Below are 20,999 nucleotides of genomic sequence, written 5' to 3'. Positions count from 1 at the left end.
TGTTCAACATTCCTGGAGCTTGCGAAGTTGCGAGTTGCGTGTTGAGAAACGTGACACATGCAAAAAAATCGTCTATCTCACTCACACAAATAACATGGAGGTGGTTCAGTGAAGTGTTTGCCTTTGTTTACGTGTCGGACGAATTCAGAATTACGAAAATTTTCATTCTGTTTCGTTTTATGGAATTGATTTATGTTTTATTCATCAAAATAAAGTTCAAAAAGATAATTTGTGCCTAATTGAAATGAATAACGGGGATATCGGTGGGTCTAGAGGAAAAGGTCGCGGATGGAAGCAATCCGAAAATCCTCCCAAGGAGTTGCGTCGTCCTAAAACTTTAACTGAGGATGCGAAAGGTATGAATAATAACTTTTGTATTATGTTCGGCTTTCACCGACTTCTTCTTCATCAACTCGACGACGTCATTGCTAGTTCGTTAACATTTTAAGTCAAATCTTAAGTGAAAGTGCTCTCCTGAGGATTTTCATTGGTGATGACGTCGACGTGGTTTGACAGAAAGTGGCCGGCCGTGCGGTAAGTTATGGTAATTGGTTAAGTACCAATTTAATGAAATTCAATCTGTTTCAGGTCACTTCTATAGTATTATCATAGGTTATATTTTATTTATCTCCTTTTGCAGTTGAACCACCCAAGTCAAATCTATCTGCAGAAGCCAAGGAATGGTATCCCCCAAATTATGTACCCCAGTCTCCGGTAACATATGCACCAGATGCACAGTACCGAGTTCCACGGTTTTCAGTCCAGGATCGCCTACGTCAAGCACAAGATCAAGATCCTTACAACTTTGAAGACATGTCAAACTGGCTTGATGAAACAGAAAATGTGGACTTAAGGGTATGCTTCAAACAAATAAAAAGACAGTATACATAATATATTATGTATATGTAACATAAACGAAGAATGGTCTTTGTTTTATAAATCAAAATCATTTACCACATTTTATAAGGTCTAAATTATTTTGAAACACACCATTCAAAAGAAAAATAAAGTACTATTACAGTACTCCAAAAGTGATATTGCACATAGAAATCTTCATCACTGTTCGGCAAATGTCATATTCCCGGAGCGTCAGAAGACAATATGTATATAGAGTGGTTAAATGCATTTTCTTCATGCATAATTTAGTATTCGTTTTGTGCTAAAAGAGATTAATATTGATTTAAAAAGCGAGGATATCCCTATGATTTGCGTTAATTATACACTTAATATGTAAATGCGTAAAATATATCTTTATTGTGTCTGACTGAAGCTGGTGTAATGATGGAAGAAAAGAAGGTTAAAATAACACTAGATTATGTTGTAAAAAATATGGTTTTAAAACACAGGTTTATATTTAAATTGTAGAAATCTAATAATTAAAATCTCAGTTCAAAAGTATTTACAGTATTGATCATTCCTCAATATTTATACAATTACAAAAAACAATCAGCATCAGGGATTATCTTTTACATTGTAGATACATCGGAACTATCATTATGCTCTTCTTCATTTTCACTTTCCATACTGCTATCACCTGTGTAAATAATCATTTCATCAATAAATTCACCTTTAAAAACAAAACCAAAAAGGGTATGTAATAGCAGCTCTATATAATTCTACACAGACAGAACAAGTGCAGTCACCACCAATATATTATAAAGACGACTGACGGATTTTTAGTTTTTTTAGGTTTACATTAGCATTAGGTTCAGCATTCGGTTAGCGTTATTTAGGGCTCTTACGATTCAATGATTTGGGTGTTTTTGGAAATACAACAATAAGCGAAGATTTACATGCGCAGTATTAATTTTGGAGTACTGTATATTAATATATAGCATGTACATTATTAGTGGTCAAGCAAGTTTCACCATGAATTAGGTTACATTATTGGGGACAGCTATCACTTCCTCACACTGTTTTGTGGTTGAAGTGGAAACCTAAAACCATCTGTTTAGTAACTTGTTGTAAAATGTTTCTACATTTGATCAGGAAACTATACATTTATCTTAGCAACATAATGTATCATCAATTCTCTAAATAAGTCAGTTCATAAACAAATTGTGATCTAAACTTAATCCTTATTAATGTAAATTATTAATGTATAGAAGTAACAAGGTTATTATTCTGAAATAAATGATGAATGACACAAATATTATCAACAGGAGCACATTGCATATCTAATCACGGTTATGTGTGAAATAACATTTGACCCCGGCAAGTTTGACATCTTGTGTGGCTCCATTGTGGATTTGTTTGCATCGAGTTTACACGATGCTACCTACACTAGAGCCCTTGTGGAAGCCATTGTCAATCAGGTAAAACAGTTAATAGATATAATTATTGAAATGAGACATCAAATAAATGAACCAATTTTTTGTTTTGAGAAAAAAAGGTGTAAAATTACAAATAGCAATAGAAAAAAGGGTTTATTTTAATTTAGATTTTTTTGTAGTAAAGTAAGTAAGTACTTCCTTAAAGATTAAAGAAATATTAAAAATAATCAATACATAACATTAGAATTGGTAATGTATTATAATTGACTGACGACGCGGTTGGCGCAGTGGTAAAGTAACTGCCTACTGAGCCAACGGTCCCGGGTTCGATCCCCGGTCAGGGCAAATATTTGTGTGATGAACTCAATTAATTGTTCTTGGGTCTGGGTGTTATTATCTATATATGTATTTATTAAATATTATATTTATCGTCGCCTAGTACCCACAACACAAGCCTTAATTTGAGCTTACTGTGGGACTAGGTCGATTTGTGTAATAATGTCCTATATAATATTTATTTATTTATAATTAATTTGAATAGTCAATCGGCGAGTCGAACTTCCGATACAATGGTGCGCGTCTATGTTCGATGTACGATTCCGTCGCCACGCCAGAAGAGTCGACCTTCCGAGCGTGCCTGCTGGAGCGGTGCTCTGCCGAGGAGAACAAGATCATAAGCGGTGTTGAGACGTCTGAAGAAAATATGCGCGGCTTTGCCATGTTCTTGGCTGAGATTTACACTCAGCTGGAAGACAACCAGGTAAATATACATACACTAGCGGTCCGCCCCGGCTTCGCCCGTGGTACATATTTCGCAAAAAAAGGTAGCCCATGTTCTTTCTCAGGGTCTAAAAATTGTCTGTGCCGAATTTCATTAAAATCGGTCCAGTAGTTTATGCGTGAAAACCATACATACATACAAACCTTTCCTCTTTATAATAATTAATATTAATTAATATTAGTATAGATTGGTTTTAAATCGAGACGTTTTGTTATTATTGTTAAGCAGAGTGGTAAAAAATTACTCTGCTTATTCTATTTATTTTTATAATTATTTGTATTCATACACGATAATTGAACCTATTCTGCTTGATTGTCTAAGTTCAACTAAATTAATGATTTCAATTGTCTTCAAAAGTGTAAGCCATTAAAAAATGAAAAGTAAAAAAAAAAAACAATATTATTTTCATTCATTTTCAACACTTTCAGGAGAATCTAAAAAAAATCCAGATGAATAAACAGTTGCATATTTATTTTAATATTTCTTATGTCTATAACTACATAATTAGTTAAAGAGGGAAAATATGAATATAAATTAAATGAAATAAAGAGGGAAATCATCACACCCAAAAGATTGTGGGCGAAAAATTGGATAAATAGAAGAGATCAGTACCATGCACATTCCACAAGCATTCTCTCTTCAAATATTCTTCCACAAAATTTACAAAAAGAAACACAAGCAATCTTTTTTTCAATTTTAACTAAATTGTGGCTGTCAAGTAATAACTACCGCCCTGCCCACCAACTTAACAGAACAATAGACAAAATTCTAAGTATAGAGTTAGTTGTCAACTAAATTTTAACTTGCAACTTGCTACTAAATTGTGTGTTTACACGCAAATAATCACTCAAAATTAAGTTAAAATTTAGTTAAATATTTATCAACTTAATACATGTAAACCTGCCAACAAGTATAAAAATAGTTACATCCTTACAATCAATTTTGTGTGTTTAATTTTAAATCATTCAATCATTTTAGGGTGGAAGAATAAAATCGTTAGGTGAAAGTCTCTGTAAGGTGTTATTGCATCTATTAGACACTGACAAAGAAACCAACATTAAAGCAGTGTGCCAGTTGTTAAAGGTAAGCTTTATGACAAACATTGTTTTGCATCATTTATTGTTTAAATTTCCATATATTAAATTAACATTGAATAATGTTTGTATTATACAAATCGAATGGCACATCTGTTGCCAGGTTGACGAGAAATGTGATTTATGTATTAACAAATAATAAGTCATAATTCAGATATTGGAATGTTCACGTTATTGAGTATTTCAGTTTCATCATTTCATGTTATTTGTAGATATTAGAAGTTCATTGGCCTTTAATTACTCTCGTGAATAATTCATTAATGTGCAGTTTACCAATCTTCTATAAATAGCATACATAGCTATACTTGCTAGTTCTTATGAAGACAAGTTTAGAAAACAAGTTTTGTGATAGATGTGTATGTTCTTAATTACAGGTTTCATCTTAAGCATACATATTGTTTGAACTAAATACATCATTTTATTTTAAACCGTCTTCTATATAAAACGTTAAACCTAGTTAGGCAATAATTAAATATCTTTCGTTATAGTATGCTACATCGTGATAATTTTATAGGCTGCCCTAATTCGTTGTTTTTTAAATTATTTTTATTTAATAATTCATGTCTTACATTCGATGGCTACACTTAAAATATTGATTGATCACCATATATGTATGTATGTATTTAGGAAATATTTTATCAATTTCTATAAAACATGCTTCCATGTCTATTTACCGTTATATTTCTCCATATATTATTTACTCTGGTTTCATGTATGCTTATACTTTGTAAATAAAAACGTAACTTTAATTAATTGGTATTTAATTAGCCCAAGATTGCAATTTATGGGATCTTTGCCCAGTATTGGGACATAACATGCTTGTATAAACAATACAAAGACTGATGCGTATTTTTTGAAGTTTTTGTGCAATGTGTGTCATCCAGTTTTTGGGTCACGACAGATTATGTTTTATACAAAGTCTGATGCGTATTTTTTTAACACGCATATATCAGTAACCGAATCCTTTAAGCGCGATTTTGACCCACTTAAATGAACAGATTTAATTCAAACTTTATAGTTTGTATACTTATCAAGGATCGGAGACAACAAAATAATTTCATGAGTTTAACTTTTTGAAGCATTTTAAGCGTTTTATTCTTTTATTCTACATATTTTTATCATTATATTTCACAATGTGTGTCATGAAGTTTTCAGGACACGACAGTATGTTTATACCAAGTCTGATGCATATATTTTTTGAATGTTTAACAATTTCTATAATGATATAACGCGAATCATGTAAAAAGAACGCTGGATGAAAGTGATGGGGTGTGTTATGGCATGTATCGAGTTTAGCACGAAAGTTATTTGCTGCTTATTTTATTTTTGAAGTAGGCTCTCGAGTCGTGGCTTCGCATACATATTTGTTATTCTTATACCACCTCATAACACCAAATAGACCAATAAATCGCCAATGCGCAGCTTAACCGTCAGCGTTTTTTTTACATGAAGCGATCTATAATACATTATGTTGTTGTGTGCGTGTGCAGCTGTCGGGCATAGCGCTGGACGCGGACTGTCCGGCGGGCATGCACGCGGCGTTCGAGCGGCTGAAGCGGCGCTCGCAGCTCGGCTGTGTGCGCGCCGTCGTGTCGCTGCGGGCCGCGCGCTGGGGGCTCGCCGACACGGACGCGGGGAACAACGGGGACGCGAGGCGCCGATACAGTGAGTCTTGTGTTTTGTGTGCTCCTGTACTTTTAGCTTTATAGCATTAACACTGGCTGACCGGTTGGCTTCGTTGGTAGTGGCCCTGCCTTCCAAGCCAGAGGTCGTGGGTTGAACATGGATGTTTGCTCTGTGTCTGGGTGTTAATTATCTATAGGTATAAGTATTTATTTAAAAATTATATATTATGTATGTTTATCAGTCATCTGGATTCCATAACACAAGCGAAAGCTTAGTATGGGATCAGATTGTGCCGTGTGTGAAAATTGTCCTGAAATATATAAAAAAAAAAAACACAGACGCGGGGAACAACGGGGACGCGAGGCGGCGATACAGTGAGTCTTGTGCTATGTGTGGTCCTGTACTTTCAGCTTTATAGTATTCACACGGACGCGAGACGCCGATATAGTGAGTGTCAACTTGTCAAGGGAATAGATTGGGGGGTCTTGTGTGTGTTATAGTATGTAAATTGGTAGGTATCTGTCCAAAAAATTAAAACTGCTAAATGCTGCTGTTTTTTGTCATTCCTTTTCTGATGGGTAGCTTTAAAATTTCTTCAAAATATTTTAAAAGATATCATATATATAGTTTGTCTCAGGTGAACCGTGTACATACGATTCAGCCAATGTGAATCTGCATTCGCGCCTTTTGATTTTGAATAAAAAGCTTGTTTACTCAGAACTCTAGCGATATAGTAGCATGAATATGGTACTCAACTGCCTTTAAAATAGAACATATTATATTTCGCTAGCTTAGTGACTCAGTCTTGACCGCGTAAGGAGATTTGATGTTCTTGAATAAAATTGCTTATTTTAGTCGATGACATGATGTTTAAATTCTTAATAAATAGCATTAAAATTTTTATTTTTAAATGTTTTTTCATTCGTTTATTTTATTGTAGTCAGTTATGTTTGTTATGATACAAGTTTAGAATTCAGGGTACTTGTATTCGAGACATAATATCCTAATAATATATAGATCAGTAAGTCAACACTTTGTATTGAATTGTTTCTTCACTGATTTCACATAATGTATCACAATACATGATTATAGATTTAAATTCCAATTGTATGTAACACCTCGAAAACGCAAACCAGAAGGTCGAATGTTGTCACCAAGGCCAGGGGCCGTATTACGACCTCTTATTTCCAGACAGTTTACGTAAATTGAACTGGCATATTATAAACGTAATAACTAGAATAAACTAACACGAAGGCACTTGTACGAAAAGGCGGCCTTATTGCTAAAAAATTGGTTGTCTGTAAAGTCGGTTTACTGACGATAGTTGAACGTGACAACGTCCGATTGTGCTTCTTTGTCGCTCGTTCCGCGCTCTCGCTTGCACTTCAAACCTACATGGAACGCCCCAGAGCGAGGTAACGCCGCATGAGTCATGTTTTTTCGTGCGTGCAGCCGGCTCTATCGAATTATAAGACGTTGTCACGTCAAAAGCAATCGCTTCCAGAAAAATATAAATATAGGGTTATATTTTTAAGATACACTCGTAAGAACTTTATTATAACAACTAGCTTCCGCCCACGACTTTGTACGTGAGGCCCCGTTTTTCCCCGTTCCCGCAAGAATTTCGGGAAATCCTTTCTTAGCGGATGCCTACGTCCTAACATCTACCTGCATGCCAAATTTCAGCCCGATACGTCCAGTGGTTTGGGCTGTGCGTTGATAGATCACTATATCAGTCACCTTTTAGATCACTATAGCCCGCGTTTTCAAAGGAAAACCCGCATAGTTCCCATTCCCGTGGGATTTCCGGGATAAAACCTATCCTATGTTTTAATCCAAGTTACCCTCTATATGTGTGCTAAATTTCATTGTAATCGGTTCAGTAGTTTTTACGTGAAAGAGTAACAAACATCCATACATCCTTACAAACTTTCGCCTTTATAATATATATTAGAATCTTAATCTTATCTTAATCTATCTATTTATAAAAGTATTAAGATTAAGATAAGATAATGTTTGCCCCAGACGGCATGGTGAGCCCCGAGGGCGGGTACCTGGCGGACGGGCACGCGCTGACGGCGGAGGAGTGCGCCTTCATGCAGAACAACCTGCCCGCCGCCAAGGGCGCCGCACTAGAGGAGGACATCCTGTGAGTATATACTCTACACTACACGTTATATTACACTAGCGGTCCGTTCCGGCTCCGCCCGTGGTACATATTTTGCAATAAAAGGTAGCCTATGTCCTTTCTCGGGTATCAAAATATCTCCATACCAAATTTCATGCAAATTGGTTCAGTAGTTTAGGCGTGATTGAGTAACAGACAGACAAACAGAGTTACTTTCGCATTTATAATATTAGTATGGATAACCAAAATATCAATACATTCGAGAAGTCCTATGAGTAGTGTTGCCGCTCGATAGTCCACTATCGATAGTCTATCGATTAACTATAGATAGTTGGGGAAAAGCAATAGTATCGATAGCACTATCGATACTATCGATAGTGTCGATACTATCGATAGTATCGATAGTCCTATAAGCGTAAATACTATCGACACATAGCAATACCATCGATAGTATCGATACTATCGAAGCTCAATATCGAACGAACTATCGATACTATCGATAGTGTCGATACTATCGAAGCTCAATATCGAACGAACTATCGATACTATCGATAGTGTCGATACTATCGATAATATCGTCCCATCGATAGTGACCTTTTTCTCGATAGTATTGCTTTATCAATAATATTATAGTGGATGACAGAGAACTAGATGTTAGAACTAGATGTCTCTTTATTACAACGATTAAACCAAATACTAGTCTTAACTTTTAAACTGAGTATATATATGGGTCGGTGGCACTGACTGACCCATTATACCAAGAAATCGTGAACAATACTTTTGCACAATTTACTACTATCGATAGCTCAAAACTATCGATAGTATCAGTACTATCGATAGTATCGATTGTAGTTGCAATATTCAGTAGCAATAGTATCGATACTATCGACAGTATCGATAGTATAGCAACTATTGGCAATCAATACTATCGATTTTATCGATACTATTGCAGTTCATCAATAGTATTCCATGATTAACGCTATCGATAGTATCGATAATATCGATAGTGCTATCGATATTCTGACTTATTTTCAAGGTCAACTATCGATAGTCAAACTATCGATAGTTCGGCAATACTACCTATGAGTATACATGTTACACTACACTACATCACACATAACCAATATATGATACATGTGACAGCGATCCTGTGAATATCCACTACATATAATCACAATTCATATACACGCACACACACGCACAAAATATACGAGATGTATATAAACTCAAAATTAATTCGACTAGATTTCCTTCAGAAGCGTTTTTGAAACGTCAATATAATTTAACATTTAAAGCCGGAAAGAAACTATTCGCTATTTGTAAATCATATCAACTTTACATTTTAGTTTTTCACAATGAAATAATAATATTTTATAATCTTGTTTCAACTGTAGCGAGGAGCTCGAAAACGATGCGTGGGAGACTGGCATGGACGCGGAAATGCAAGAGGGCTTCCTCGAATTTCTCAAGATGTCAAACCAGATCAAGCGATAACCGCCCAGCGCTTCACCGGATCAGACCAGCGTCTTTTCTACGATATTAGTTTAAAAGAAAAAAAAATTACAAAATATATGTAAAATCACAAAAAGATTTCGCTGTCATAGCACATAGTACGCGAGTCCATACGGCAATACTAACACAAAATCCAATGTATTTGTACAATTCATAGCAATAATACGTAGGCTTACTACTGATACTTACATACGTTATTGTATTGTCTCAATTTTACGCATTTGTTACATAGTAAAGAAACTATTTTAACGGATTGTGGACGTGTTGTTCTGTAACGGAGTAGCGCTGTATGTTCGCACGAGGCGTGCCGGTTCGTAATTAGTAATTGTGTAAGTTATATGTTTGCTGTGTTGATCCGTTAAAGTTGTTTATAATGTTAACAGCCGATTCGTTTATCTTGCATGGATTTATTGAAATTGATATTTAACTTGTATTCCTCTATCTGCTTTCATAACAGGTAAAAGTAGATAAGACGACTCTGTCTTGAAATAATATTTGGTCTGCGATCCGAAAATGTATGAATTAAATTGACAGTGACTCTTAGATGTAATTATCATTTTATAAACATTTCTATAGTTTAAACGGTGAAGACTAAATGTAAACAAGTTCATGTAATGGAGATAATTTGAACGTGAATGCATAATAATTGACTGGATAAAAATATATTTTAAAATAATAAATTATATGAGGCGCGGCAAATGATATATGAATATTTATTTGCTTGATAAATAAATAGAATAACTATTTTAAGCACGTCAAAACAACCGAAGTTTTTTTTTTATTCAGTTTCTGCGGTTTTTTTTAACATATAAGGACAAGATATATTTAAGTTACTCGGGGGAGTTACCGATGAGAGTGTAGTTTATACATTCTAGTTAGCTCTAACCGCAGTTGTTTAACTTTATAACTTCTTGTTTACATTTCGTCTGTATATTATGTTAAAATTATTTAGTGATCTCATTATGGTTCCATTTATTTCGTCTAATTCATGACAATAAATTACAAATATCCATACTGCTTCGTCAGGTCAAATTACATCTTCCAACAATTAAAAAAATGTTTAAAACGTTACGTCGTTTCAGAGAAATTATTATTAAGTATGTAATATTAAAAAAAAGTCCAGATACCAGACGTTAATGCTCGCTACTTTTAGAAATAGGAAAAAACAATAATTTAGAAATAGACGCGTATAACTCCTTATAGATAATATTAAATTTCGAATTTAAAGTACGAACGAAACACTTTCCCATAAATCGAACTATATTTTTTAACGAATTTCGAGTAATAGACGCTTGGTCGCATGCGTTGGCATCATCAGAACATACCTTAATTCCGTCAATGGCATTTGATTAAAGACTTGTGTGTGTGGTGATTTTTTTTTTTCGTGTTGGAATGACGATATCTTGTTAGTATGATATTAATGCAATTTAGTAAAATATTAAAAGTACGAAATTTGTTGTGGCATTTCAATATCGAGCCTCATAAAATGATTTATTTTTGGAATGATTATTAGTCCGGGATCCATCGCTCATTAATTTTGCAAGTGATTACTATCAAGCTAATTTTTCGTGAGTAGCTTTATTTTGATGAGATGCCCAATAATTTCATGTACGAAACTCTCGATTGTGGTAGCTAACAGAGAAAACAAGGATAAAATATTTTGATTTGATGGTTCTCAAATATTAATTACTAACTGAATGTTTTTTTTTGTTCAATCTCAAGATAATTATCTAAATTATTCGAAAAAAATATTTGTCCTACAAAATCTATGGTTTGATCAAAGAGTCCCCCTTTCCAATGTGTATCGATAACGAGGTCATCATAAATGATTACTAACCAGCTGATTTTTTTATTTTCACTTATTTAATACTTATATAATTCAACAGACATATTGTCCTACAAATTGCGTAATAAATATTTGAGAACCGTCAAATCAAAAATTTTTATCCTTGTTACCTCTGTAAGCTACCACAATCGAGAGTTTCGTACATGAAATTATTGGGCATCTCATCAAAATAAAGCTACTCACGAAAAATTAGCTTGATAGTAATCACTTGCAAAATTAATGAGCGATGGATCCCGGACTATATGTAATATGTTAATTTATAATTTTATTTCAAATGAAATATTAGTGGGCGTTTATAATTAAAATAAAATTGTTATTATGACTGCTGCAATACAGACTGGTGATTCTTTAAACTCATATTTTTGTCACTCTTTTTATTTCGTTACTTCCAATAGCCTTGAAAACGCAATTTTTTTAAATATATTTTATGCAACACTGGACATATTTATTTTAGGCAATTAGGCGGAAGTTTATAATATTTCATTGTATTTTTGTTGCAGTGATATTATGAATGTTATAAGAATAAATGGATATTTTAATAAAAGTCATTTAAATATATTGCTGTTTTATTTCAACATTTTATAAAAATAACATAACAAAATATAGTAATATAGTGACATTTTTATAAAGAATACACAGAGATACAATATAGGTCAATTTATACAATGATTCAATCGGGTAACACTTTGTAAGGGTTAAGAATTCCGTTGGGATCCATCATTTTTTTCAAGTCGCCCATCAGTTGCAATGCGGATTCGTCTTTGCTATAATGTATGAAGTTTGGTTTGCGGAAGCCGACCCCATGTTCTGCGCTAATGGAACCTCTCAATCTTGAGACTTCCTCAAAAATATATGGTTCCAACATGTCGTACATTTCTTTACTATATTCCGCCACGGTAACATTTATATGGATATTGCCGTCACCTGAAAAAGATCACTAATTTAAAAATTGTGCTTATGTACAGGGTGGATTTTCAATGCGTACTAGAGGGCAAGTGCCTAAAATACTGGAGACAGGAATTAGAATAGCTGAAAGGAAACATTCCCTTTATATTTTAAAAAGAAATAGAACTGCATATTTGCAAGGATTTTCGAAAAACACACTTACCACGACAGGGAATCGAAATAACTAAAAATTAACAGTATTTCATTCTTCAAATTAACATAAAGATAATTAGGTAACTTTAAATATCTCGTTAAAAGCACGGGACAATACCTAGGTATGTAATTAAAAAAAATTAGACCAATATAGTATATATTGGTCTGTTGTTAATCTATAACTAACATTGAGTGACTATGTACTACGTACATACGTAGTACAGAGTAACTCCATGATAACTAATGAAATAAACATAAATACCTACCAACATGCCCATATCCGTAAACATTCACAGCCTTATGACCTAATCTTTCACGAAGCGAGAGAACTATATCGTAATAGTTTTTCTGCGGTATAGAAACGTCGTATTTGAACACGTAACCATCTACTAAACCGGCTCCTGCTATACTTTCTCGAATGTTCCATATGTTCTGTGGAAATAATATTGATTAATTCTTATAACAATAATTAAGAAAGTGATAGTAATCCAATTTAAGTATATTCATATTAATTAAAAAATTATTACGTTATCATAATGAAATCAACGATTTAAAATTTACGTCATCGGTCATCTTACATCTATAAATGTGAAGAAATACAGTGCCTTCTTAATAAAATAAAAAATTTATGAAATCTCTATAGAGTACCCGCATTTTAGCTGGTTCCGAGGTGACAGTGCCGTCTACGATTAGACCTCGTTCCATTTCTTTAGAAAGAAAGCGGTTTAGTTTTTCATTATCATGTTCTTCATCGCTGCCACTCGTTTCTATCAGTACATAGAAAGGAAAATCGTCCAAGGGATTACTAAAAAATTATCAAATGTAGTATTTATTTTTCAAATATTTTTTAAAATGCATCTTAAATGCTACAAAAATAATAAATATATAAAACATTAGTCCATCCTCTTTCCTCAACATTTAAATTGACCGTAAATTGTTAATCTTATTACATAATATTATGTTCATATTATTATCTTAATAATTAACATTTTTAAAATCAACTAGCGGTCCGCCCCGGCTTCGCCCGTGGTACATGTTTACGTTTTTTCTACATAAGAACCATCCTCGTACTTCAAGGAATATAATAAAAAAAGAATTATCGAAATCGGTTCAGCCGTTCTCGAGTTATGCGCTTACCAACACATTTTGCGATTCATTTTTATATATATAAGACTATCTAACTTTCAACGTAAATATCACAAAATCAACTTATATTTATTCTTATAAAATCAAATTTTCATTTGGCAAGTAATCAGTCCCCTCGTCCCGCTGTCCCCGCGTATATTTGGCGCAGTCGGATTGTATAATCCGCCGTATTACATTACGGCTAGCTGTTTTAATATGCCGAAAATTCGTCTATTTCCAAAATTCTACAAAAAGACGTCGCGAGCCGACGGAGCCCCACTTCGTGGGGCTCCTATTTCTGTGTAGTTTTAAAAAACACGAACCTAACCTAACACACCCCCTTATCCAAACCAAAAATTTCTGATTACGAATTATCGGCATAGTTACTACAAAATGCCGACTGTTTGTAAACGGCCAGATTATATACAATTTGCCTGCAACATATCAATATCTTAAATGTTTTACATTTCCGATCGCTATTTAGGAAATGTATAGATTTCCTAGGAAATGTGTATAAAATAATTTATTTCACACATTTCCGTGCGATTTTAGGAATTACATACATTTCCTAGGAATTGTATACAATGACGGATTACATACATTTCCGATAACATATATACAAAGACCTAACAAAAATATATTTTATTAGACAGTAGCAATGTGTACCAGTATTTGGCTCTTTATCAAACGCGAAATAAGATAAGAATATTCCATTACAAAATAATAGGTAGGTATTCATGATAAAAAAACATCTGCATCCTCCATGGACCATGATGTACAAATTATCTTTTTTATCACAATACAATTTATCATATAGTTTATTTTCTTTGCTCTTACTGTAAAATATTAGCGCATAATACTTATAAATATTCTTATCTTTCTTACTTGTAAATATTCTTTTTTAATATGTACTTACGAAAGTTTCAGATTTTGTACAGTAGAACTAATTGCTCCTCTATCTGCCATTTCAAATGCAGAAAGTATTTCACCTAGTGATGATTTAGCGCTTTTATACAATTCCAATACATTATCAAATGTTTTAACACCTAAAAATCATCAAAAACATTAGGGTAGGTACTTTTTCATTTCAAAATGTACGAAATATTGAAAAGATTATATTCAAATAAAAAAAAATCTCTTAAATACCTTTTACGTACCAAAATATCCAAGCGATACAGATTTTGATAATGGTGGGCAATGTATAGCAACCTTAGTCACAATACCCAAGCTGCCTTCAGATCCAATGAAAAGGTGTTTCAAGTGATATCCTGTGTTGTCTTTCTTGAGAGTTCGCAAACAGTCAATAACAGTACCATCTGCTTTGACCTAAAAGTAAAAATTCATTTACTTATTTATTATATAATATATAATTTACTATGATTTATTACCAATTTATTTTATAAGTAAAATTTATAACAAAAAATACATCAGGCAAAGGACAAACAAGGGAGATTTCTACTAGAACCAATCCTTACTATGAAAATAATTAACTTCAGATGCCTTATTAGTATCAAATCATTTTAGAAAGCCAACAAAGTATAATTTGTATTATTGTTATTGTATATTTAATATTTATACATACAGCTTCAAGGCCCAAAACAGATCCATGTAGATTTCCGTATCTCAATAATCTCAAGCCTCCAGCATTTGTGCTTATGTTGCCACCAATATGACAAGACCCCTTGGCGCCAAGGTCCAGGGGCATTATCAGATTACGATCTCGCACATAGTTGTCCAAATTTTCTAAGATGCATCCTGCTTCACATACAAGAGCACCTAGAAACAATTTATTAATTAATTTATTACTCCAATCTCATCAGATTATTAAGCTATCATGATATATTAAACAAAAATGTTGTGTGGTTTTATGAAACCACGGTAAAAGTGAAACTGTTCGAACGGTTCCGAACACTGCTTTGTGACGGTCACGGTCACGGTGGGCAGCCGCGATACACGCGACATGCGCTACACAGACCAAAAAGTTTGAGACGATGTAATAAAAGTTTCACTTTAAAATTTAAAATTAACTTTATTGCTTGTCATGTTCTCTTTATAAATTAGAGCATTATGAATCTTATTTTTTTTAATTTGAAATAACCCTTTTAATAACACAAGAAACTAAAAATTCTTACATAAAAAATATTTAAAAGTTCTTGTTTACTGTAAGCAAATATACATAAAACATACCTGATATTTCATCCAAACTAATAATTTGATTCATGGAACTAAGGCTAAGAATAATTTCATCAAAAACTGGCACTGATCCTCCCACCAGTCCTGTGTTTCCACCTTGAGGACATACTGCTAATTTTTTACCATTGCAGTATGAAAGTATTTGTGACACTTCCTCAGTTGTTTTTGGTTTCAACACAACTTTTGATTGACCTTAAAAGTACCAAATTTTATACTAAACACATAAAAATTGTTAAATATAAACAAGTCTATAAACAGCTGTTGAAGATTTCCAAAAGTATAAAATGTGCATTATGAGTTTGAAAGCCAATAGCCAACTTACAAAAAATAACACTTTCTTAATTAATAATTTTACTATATTAATACAAACCTCGGCAATTTTTTATCCAATCTATGTTAAATGGTAAAACATCAGATTCGTCAGTTATAACCCGATCTTCACTTAATATTGATTTAAAATAATTTATATCTGTTGTGTGTATAGTACCAAAGCTTTTTCGTTTTACATTATATTTTTCCTGAAAATTTAATGATGTATAAGTACATAATATTACATATTCTATAAATAACTTGAAGAATGGATAAATGATACATTAATGGAAAGTTCAATGCAATTATGTAGTAGGTTAGCCTCCCCATTTTGCAACTGCACTGACAATGCATTGCAGTGTAGAATGTAGTGTATTCAAAATTATAACATTTCAAATAGTAGTATATTTATAAAATTAGAATAATTGACTGTATAAACCTGTTAAAAGTAATCAGCTCATCTTTTTTTTAATATACAACTCAGAATACTAATGGCTACTTAATTTATATGTATTTCATTACAAGTTTACCATTGCCTTATACTGTGATATAAGGCAATGGTTAACTTGTAATTAAATATTGTAGTGTAATAATAATTTAAGTATTTACAAGTAAGTTATGAAATTATAATAATTATACCTACTGTTCAAGTACTGTTCTTATCATAATAGCCTTATCAAAATATAAACACATATGGGACTTACCGACGACAATCTTGGAAGGGCTGAAGAGGAGTATTTTGCGTGATTGGAAAACACATTTTTGCATATATTAATAACAATTATAGATCGTGGATTTATCATCTTGTTAGTAAAGTAATATTGTTACTAAAACTATTTAAGCTTTACTAGCATAAGTGCGATTTTATAAAAAAATCTCACTATTTTATATTATTTGAGACAATGCAATAACCAAAGAGTATAATGTATAATGCAACAACTAAAAATAGAGTTGTTTGTTAATACATCGATCGCCGATCTCGCCGTGATCTCGCTGTCGCCAATAAAATCTGAGAATAAAATTAAAATGATACTGATACGGATGACGGATACAGCAGCTGTGCAGTGTGCACTAAACTATCTTCTGTCACTGTCAGTTGTCAATTATATGTCAATATAGCTATATGTCGTCAGCTCAGTATTATGTATTCTGTGGTTTAGATTTCTGCTTCTTGTGTGTCTGATACTGGTCTGATACAAGAAGCTTATATGTATCTAATACACTGGAGATTTCAGTATGAACATTAACTTGTAACAAGAAAATATGACGTTGAATGACGCCTGTATGTTTTTTTATCCCTTTCACCCTTAATGCTAGGCGGATCGGGCCGGGCCGCATCGCAACGCAAAAATATGTTTTGTATGAAACATCGTCCATTAGCGACGGATTGGGTCGGGGCGGGCCGCAACGCATTGGCGGATATCGCTTCGCAGGCGGATTTCTGCCGGCGGTGCGCTGCGGCCCGGCCCACCCCGACCCGTCTAGTGGACGCAGGCAGGCGGATGTGAGCGGCGAGCGTCTGTTAGATAAAATCCGCCTAGGCGGTCCGCCGCGCCCCGTACAAGTGGACGCAGGAGCAAACAGCGCGTCCATTAGAGACGGCCCGTTGCGATGCGACCCGCCCCGATCCGTCTCCAATGGACGCGCTGACAGTAACTCTATATTTCTCTCTATAAATGTTTTTATACCTAAACCCAAGAAGCTTATATCTAATACACTGGAGATTGCACTATGACCATTAACTTGTAACAAGAAAATATGACCTTGAATGACGTCAGTGTTGTTTTTTGTCTCTTTCTATGGAGTGACCACGCTGGTTTGTATATTCAGGATTTTTCGAAATAGAAAAAACTAAAAATCATGGTCTATAAATAATAACGACATATATTTTTAACAGTATTTATATTATAATATTACTGGTCATACTTTATAGGTACATACAATTTTAATTGGTATAGAATGATAGTTTTAAATAACTTTTGGCTACAAAGCTTGCATATGAACCAATATATAGCATTAACATAAAAGATGTTATAAATAAAGGATGTTGTAAATAGAGGAAAGTTGTGTTTTGCATCAGATGGTGTTTACCAAATTGTTAGCTACTCAGATCTTCTTTTTAAACGCGTTGCTTCGACGGGTTAATTTCAACTTTCAAGCCAAAATCATCAAAGAAAAACTGTATATAGCAACCTTGCAGAAATTTCAGCTAACTTTACAAAGTTTATTTTTCTAAAGGTATGTTTTCTGGGTCGTAATTCTCAGTAATTTTACCCTTGATGGGCACATATATTTCTTTTTATTTTACTTTTTGGAAAGCTGAAATACGTCAAACAAAAAAATATGAGGTAAGTTAAAAAAGTATAAATTTCAATGTAAAAACGAACAATCTTATAACTACATGTGAGTGCAATACCGATGTCGTGTGTTGTACTAGTAACAATCTTGAAAATGATTTAAAAAAAAATTTTATCCCTTTCACACCAACTTGCCAAGTTAGGTGTGAAAGGGATAAAAAACATACAGGCGTCATTCAACGTCATATTTTCTTGTTACAAGTTAATGTTCATACTGAAATCTCCAGTGTATTAGATATAATATAAGCTTCTTGTGAAAATGGTGTTCTAAAGGAGAATGGCGAACTCCCATAGGACTCTGGGCCTGATCGTTACACTGATGATTTATGGGGGATTAAATAGATAAAATATACAGATTCTATAAATTTAATAATTATAGATCTGTTCAGAGAAGAAGGTGGAGAAGAGTGTGACACTGGCAAATAGTTATATCTTCTTGCCATATCTGAAAAAAAATTAAGATTGTCAAAATGTCAACTGTCAACCCTACGTCAATTCAATTTTCATGTGTCACATGTGTGTTGTAAACTTTAAAGTTCAAGTAGGTATCAAAGAGGCAAGAGTCCTAGCACGTGTTTTTAGGTTATTGCGTTAAAAATAATAATTAAAATGGTGAAAATAAAAGTAAAGAAGGAGAAAAAAAAGGATGTAAAAACACAGGAACCGGTCAAAAGTGAAAATATGGTTACTTTACCGCCTGTTCGAATGTCTGATGATCCTACCCCAAAACAAGTAAGTTTGGTTTTGGGCCAAATATATATTTAAAATGTTATTTTATTTGTATCTAAAGAACAGTTTAACCGTTATTTTTTACAATAATTCTAGGTAAGATGGATAAATAGACAAAGAGTTTTAGTATTTGCTGCACGAGGTATAAATCATCGCCACCGTCATTTGATGGAGGATATTAAAAAACTGATGCCCCATCATAAAACAGAATCTAAAATGGAAAGAAGTAAGAACTTATATGTGGTTAATGAAATTAGTGAAATGAAGAATTGCAATAAATGCATTTTATTTGAAGGAAGAAAGATGAGAGACTTATACCTTTGGATGTCTAATATTCCCAATGGACCAAGTGTCAAATTTTTAGTGGAAAACAGTAAGTGTGATTAGTTACACAGTATTGTAATTAATAATATGTATAGGTATATCTTTATGTATCATGTATAATATTTTGGTAAAATTTTCAGTTTACACAATGGGTGAGCTCAAAATGACAGGCAACTGCTTGAGAGGTTCCAGACCATTGTTATCTTTTGACCCTCAGTTTGCTAAAGATGCTCATTACTCCCTGTTGAAAGAGTTGCTAATTCAAATCTTTGGTGTGCCCAAACACCATCCAAAAAGCCAGCCCTTCTTTGATCATGTATACACATTCATGATACTAGATAATAGAATTTGGTTCAGAAATTACCAGATTCTTTCAGAAGATGGAGCATTAGCTGAAATTGGACCAAGATTTGTACTCAATCCTGTAAGCATTGTTTATCAATCAATACCATCTTAGTTGAAATTATTAAAAGTATGATTATAATGAATCACAATATTCAATTTATAGGTGAAAATATTCTCTGGCTCCTTCGGTGGTTCAACCTTGTGGGAAAATCCTAAATATGTTAGTCCAGCTAAACTTAGACAAGCATTCTCCAAGAGAGCTGCAAACAAATATGAAAAGAGAATTGAAAAGAAAGCCCTCAATGAAGCTACTAAACCAGCTACTGGATACCCAGATATAGAAGATGCTTCCTTCTTCAAAGGCGATCCAGTAAAGAAAGCTCAGGATGTGGTCATAAAAGGTAATTTATCTAGCAAACATTATAAAATAAAGAATATAGTGCATTATAAAAATACACACTTAATTAAGATTAAAAAAAATGTTTATTAATGACAAATCATTGATTTTATGTATTAACAATCAAATATTATTTTAATATTGTTTTTACTCATTGATTTTATGTATTAACAATCAATTATTATTTTTAGATGAAATAAAAGATGAACCAATGGATGAAGAAGAAGATGATGAAGAAAATGAATCACCTGATACTAGCATCATCGAAACTGCCAAGAAAACCAAAACTAAACCAGACATGGCTATCAGACGGAAGCAACTCAAAGCTAAGAGCAAAAAGATTTCTGATCAAATTAAAAAGAGAAAACAATTCAAAAAGAAGAAACCTCTGAAATCGAAATGATGGAATCAAATAAAACAAATTTATTATTGACACTCCAATTATGTTTTATTATTTAAGATCAACAATCCAAAAAAAATTAATAAAAATACACTATCAATTATACATACTTGGAAGAAAGATTTGATTCATAAGCATGATTTAATAAATGCATAATTTAAATATATGGTAACATAATATGTATAATTTTAATGTTACAATAAATATTAAAGCTAAAATGTTAAAAATGGAGTCACCATGTTATAATTGAAATTGATGAATTGTTTCAATTATAGTAAATACCTTTTCAAATAATACCATTTTGCCTTAAAATAATATACAATTACAGCATTTGAGCATAAATCACTCTATGGACGGTTTCTTGACTAAATTCAGGATAAAAACAAAATTAAGTCTTAACATTGTAACATTTCTATATGGATGAAAATTACAATATATAGGAAGGATAATGTTTTTTTCGTC

The 20,999-nt window shown here is 33.0% G+C and overlaps 3 protein-coding genes across 4 annotated transcripts; 2 read left to right on the top strand and 1 right to left on the bottom strand.

Annotated features, from left to right (window-relative positions):
• Positions 1-72: 72 nt before the first annotated feature.
• Positions 73-9,957, top strand: Paip1 (Poly(A) binding protein interacting protein 1). Its single transcript, XM_090107283.1, has 8 exons — positions 73-356; positions 641-855; positions 2,163-2,315; positions 2,815-3,033; positions 4,033-4,137; positions 5,639-5,813; positions 7,800-7,923; positions 9,297-9,957. The coding sequence occupies exons 1-8, from the start codon at positions 245-247 to the stop codon at positions 9,394-9,396; spliced, it is 1,203 nt and encodes a 400-aa protein (XP_089963409.1). The 5' UTR covers positions 73-244; the 3' UTR covers positions 9,397-9,957.
• A 1,838-nt stretch (positions 9,958-11,795) lies between these two features.
• On the bottom strand, positions 11,796-17,056 carry D2hgdh (D-2-hydroxyglutaric acid dehydrogenase). The gene is made up of 9 exons (XM_090107282.1): positions 16,690-17,056; positions 16,047-16,194; positions 15,671-15,868; positions 15,066-15,259; positions 14,641-14,809; positions 14,400-14,529; positions 13,007-13,163; positions 12,625-12,790; positions 11,796-12,184 (listed from the first exon to the last, which is right to left on the bottom strand). Exons 1-9 carry the CDS (start codon positions 16,786-16,788, stop codon positions 11,931-11,933), a joined length of 1,515 nt encoding a protein of 504 aa, XP_089963408.1. The 5' UTR covers positions 16,789-17,056; the 3' UTR covers positions 11,796-11,930.
• Positions 17,057-18,849: 1,793 nt separating this feature from the next.
• Positions 18,850-20,578, top strand: LOC149904697 (ribosome biogenesis protein BRX1 homolog). Of its 2 annotated transcripts, none has more exons than XM_090106795.1 (5): positions 18,850-19,074; positions 19,168-19,444; positions 19,536-19,819; positions 19,904-20,141; positions 20,341-20,578. In XM_090106795.1, the coding sequence occupies exons 1-5, from the start codon at positions 18,952-18,954 to the stop codon at positions 20,538-20,540; spliced, it is 1,122 nt and encodes a 373-aa protein (XP_089962921.1). In that variant the 5' UTR covers positions 18,850-18,951; the 3' UTR covers positions 20,541-20,578. The 2 variants fall into 2 exon arrangements, with proteins under 2 accessions (XP_089962921.1, XP_089962920.1); XM_090106794.1 differs by having other exon boundaries at positions 18,851-19,074; positions 20,329-20,578.
• Positions 20,579-20,999: the final 421 nt, after the last annotated feature.

The sequence above is a fragment of the Colias eurytheme genome, chromosome 11 (genome assembly GCF_061535395.1).
Source record: "Colias eurytheme isolate Ceu_HAF_F1 chromosome 11, ilColEury1 Martin Lab GWU primary, whole genome shotgun sequence".
Taxonomy (NCBI): domain Eukaryota; kingdom Metazoa; phylum Arthropoda; class Insecta; order Lepidoptera; family Pieridae; genus Colias; species Colias eurytheme.
This window is presented reverse-complemented; position numbering and strand designations above follow the sequence as displayed.

Bases quoted from the DNA above. Each gene is read 5' to 3' on its own strand.
- Paip1 (XM_090107283.1), top strand. From the start codon at position 245: ATGAATAACGGGGATATCGGTGGGTCTAGAGGAAAAGGTCGCGGATGG. The intron at 856-2,162 runs GTATGCTTCAAA...TATTATCAACAG, and splicing joins CAGAAAATGTGGACTTAAGG to GAGCACATTGCATATCTAAT. The intron at 4,138-5,638 runs GTAAGCTTTATG...GTGCGTGTGCAG, and splicing joins CAGTGTGCCAGTTGTTAAAG to CTGTCGGGCATAGCGCTGGA.
- D2hgdh (XM_090107282.1), bottom strand. From the start codon at position 16,788: ATGATAAATCCACGATCTATAATTGTTATTAATATATGCAAAAATGTG. The intron at 15,260-15,670 runs GTATGTTTTATG...AATTGTTTCTAG, and splicing joins TAGTTTGGATGAAATATCAG to GTGCTCTTGTATGTGAAGCA. The intron at 14,810-15,065 runs GTATGTATAAAT...TTTTACTTTTAG, and splicing joins CTGTTTTGGGCCTTGAAGCT to GTCAAAGCAGATGGTACTGT.
- LOC149904697 (XM_090106794.1), top strand. From the start codon at position 18,952: ATGGTGAAAATAAAAGTAAAGAAGGAGAAAAAAAAGGATGTAAAAACA. The intron at 19,075-19,167 runs GTAAGTTTGGTT...CAATAATTCTAG, and splicing joins ATGATCCTACCCCAAAACAA to GTAAGATGGATAAATAGACA. The intron at 19,445-19,535 runs GTAAGTGTGATT...TAAAATTTTCAG, and splicing joins CAAATTTTTAGTGGAAAACA to TTTACACAATGGGTGAGCTC.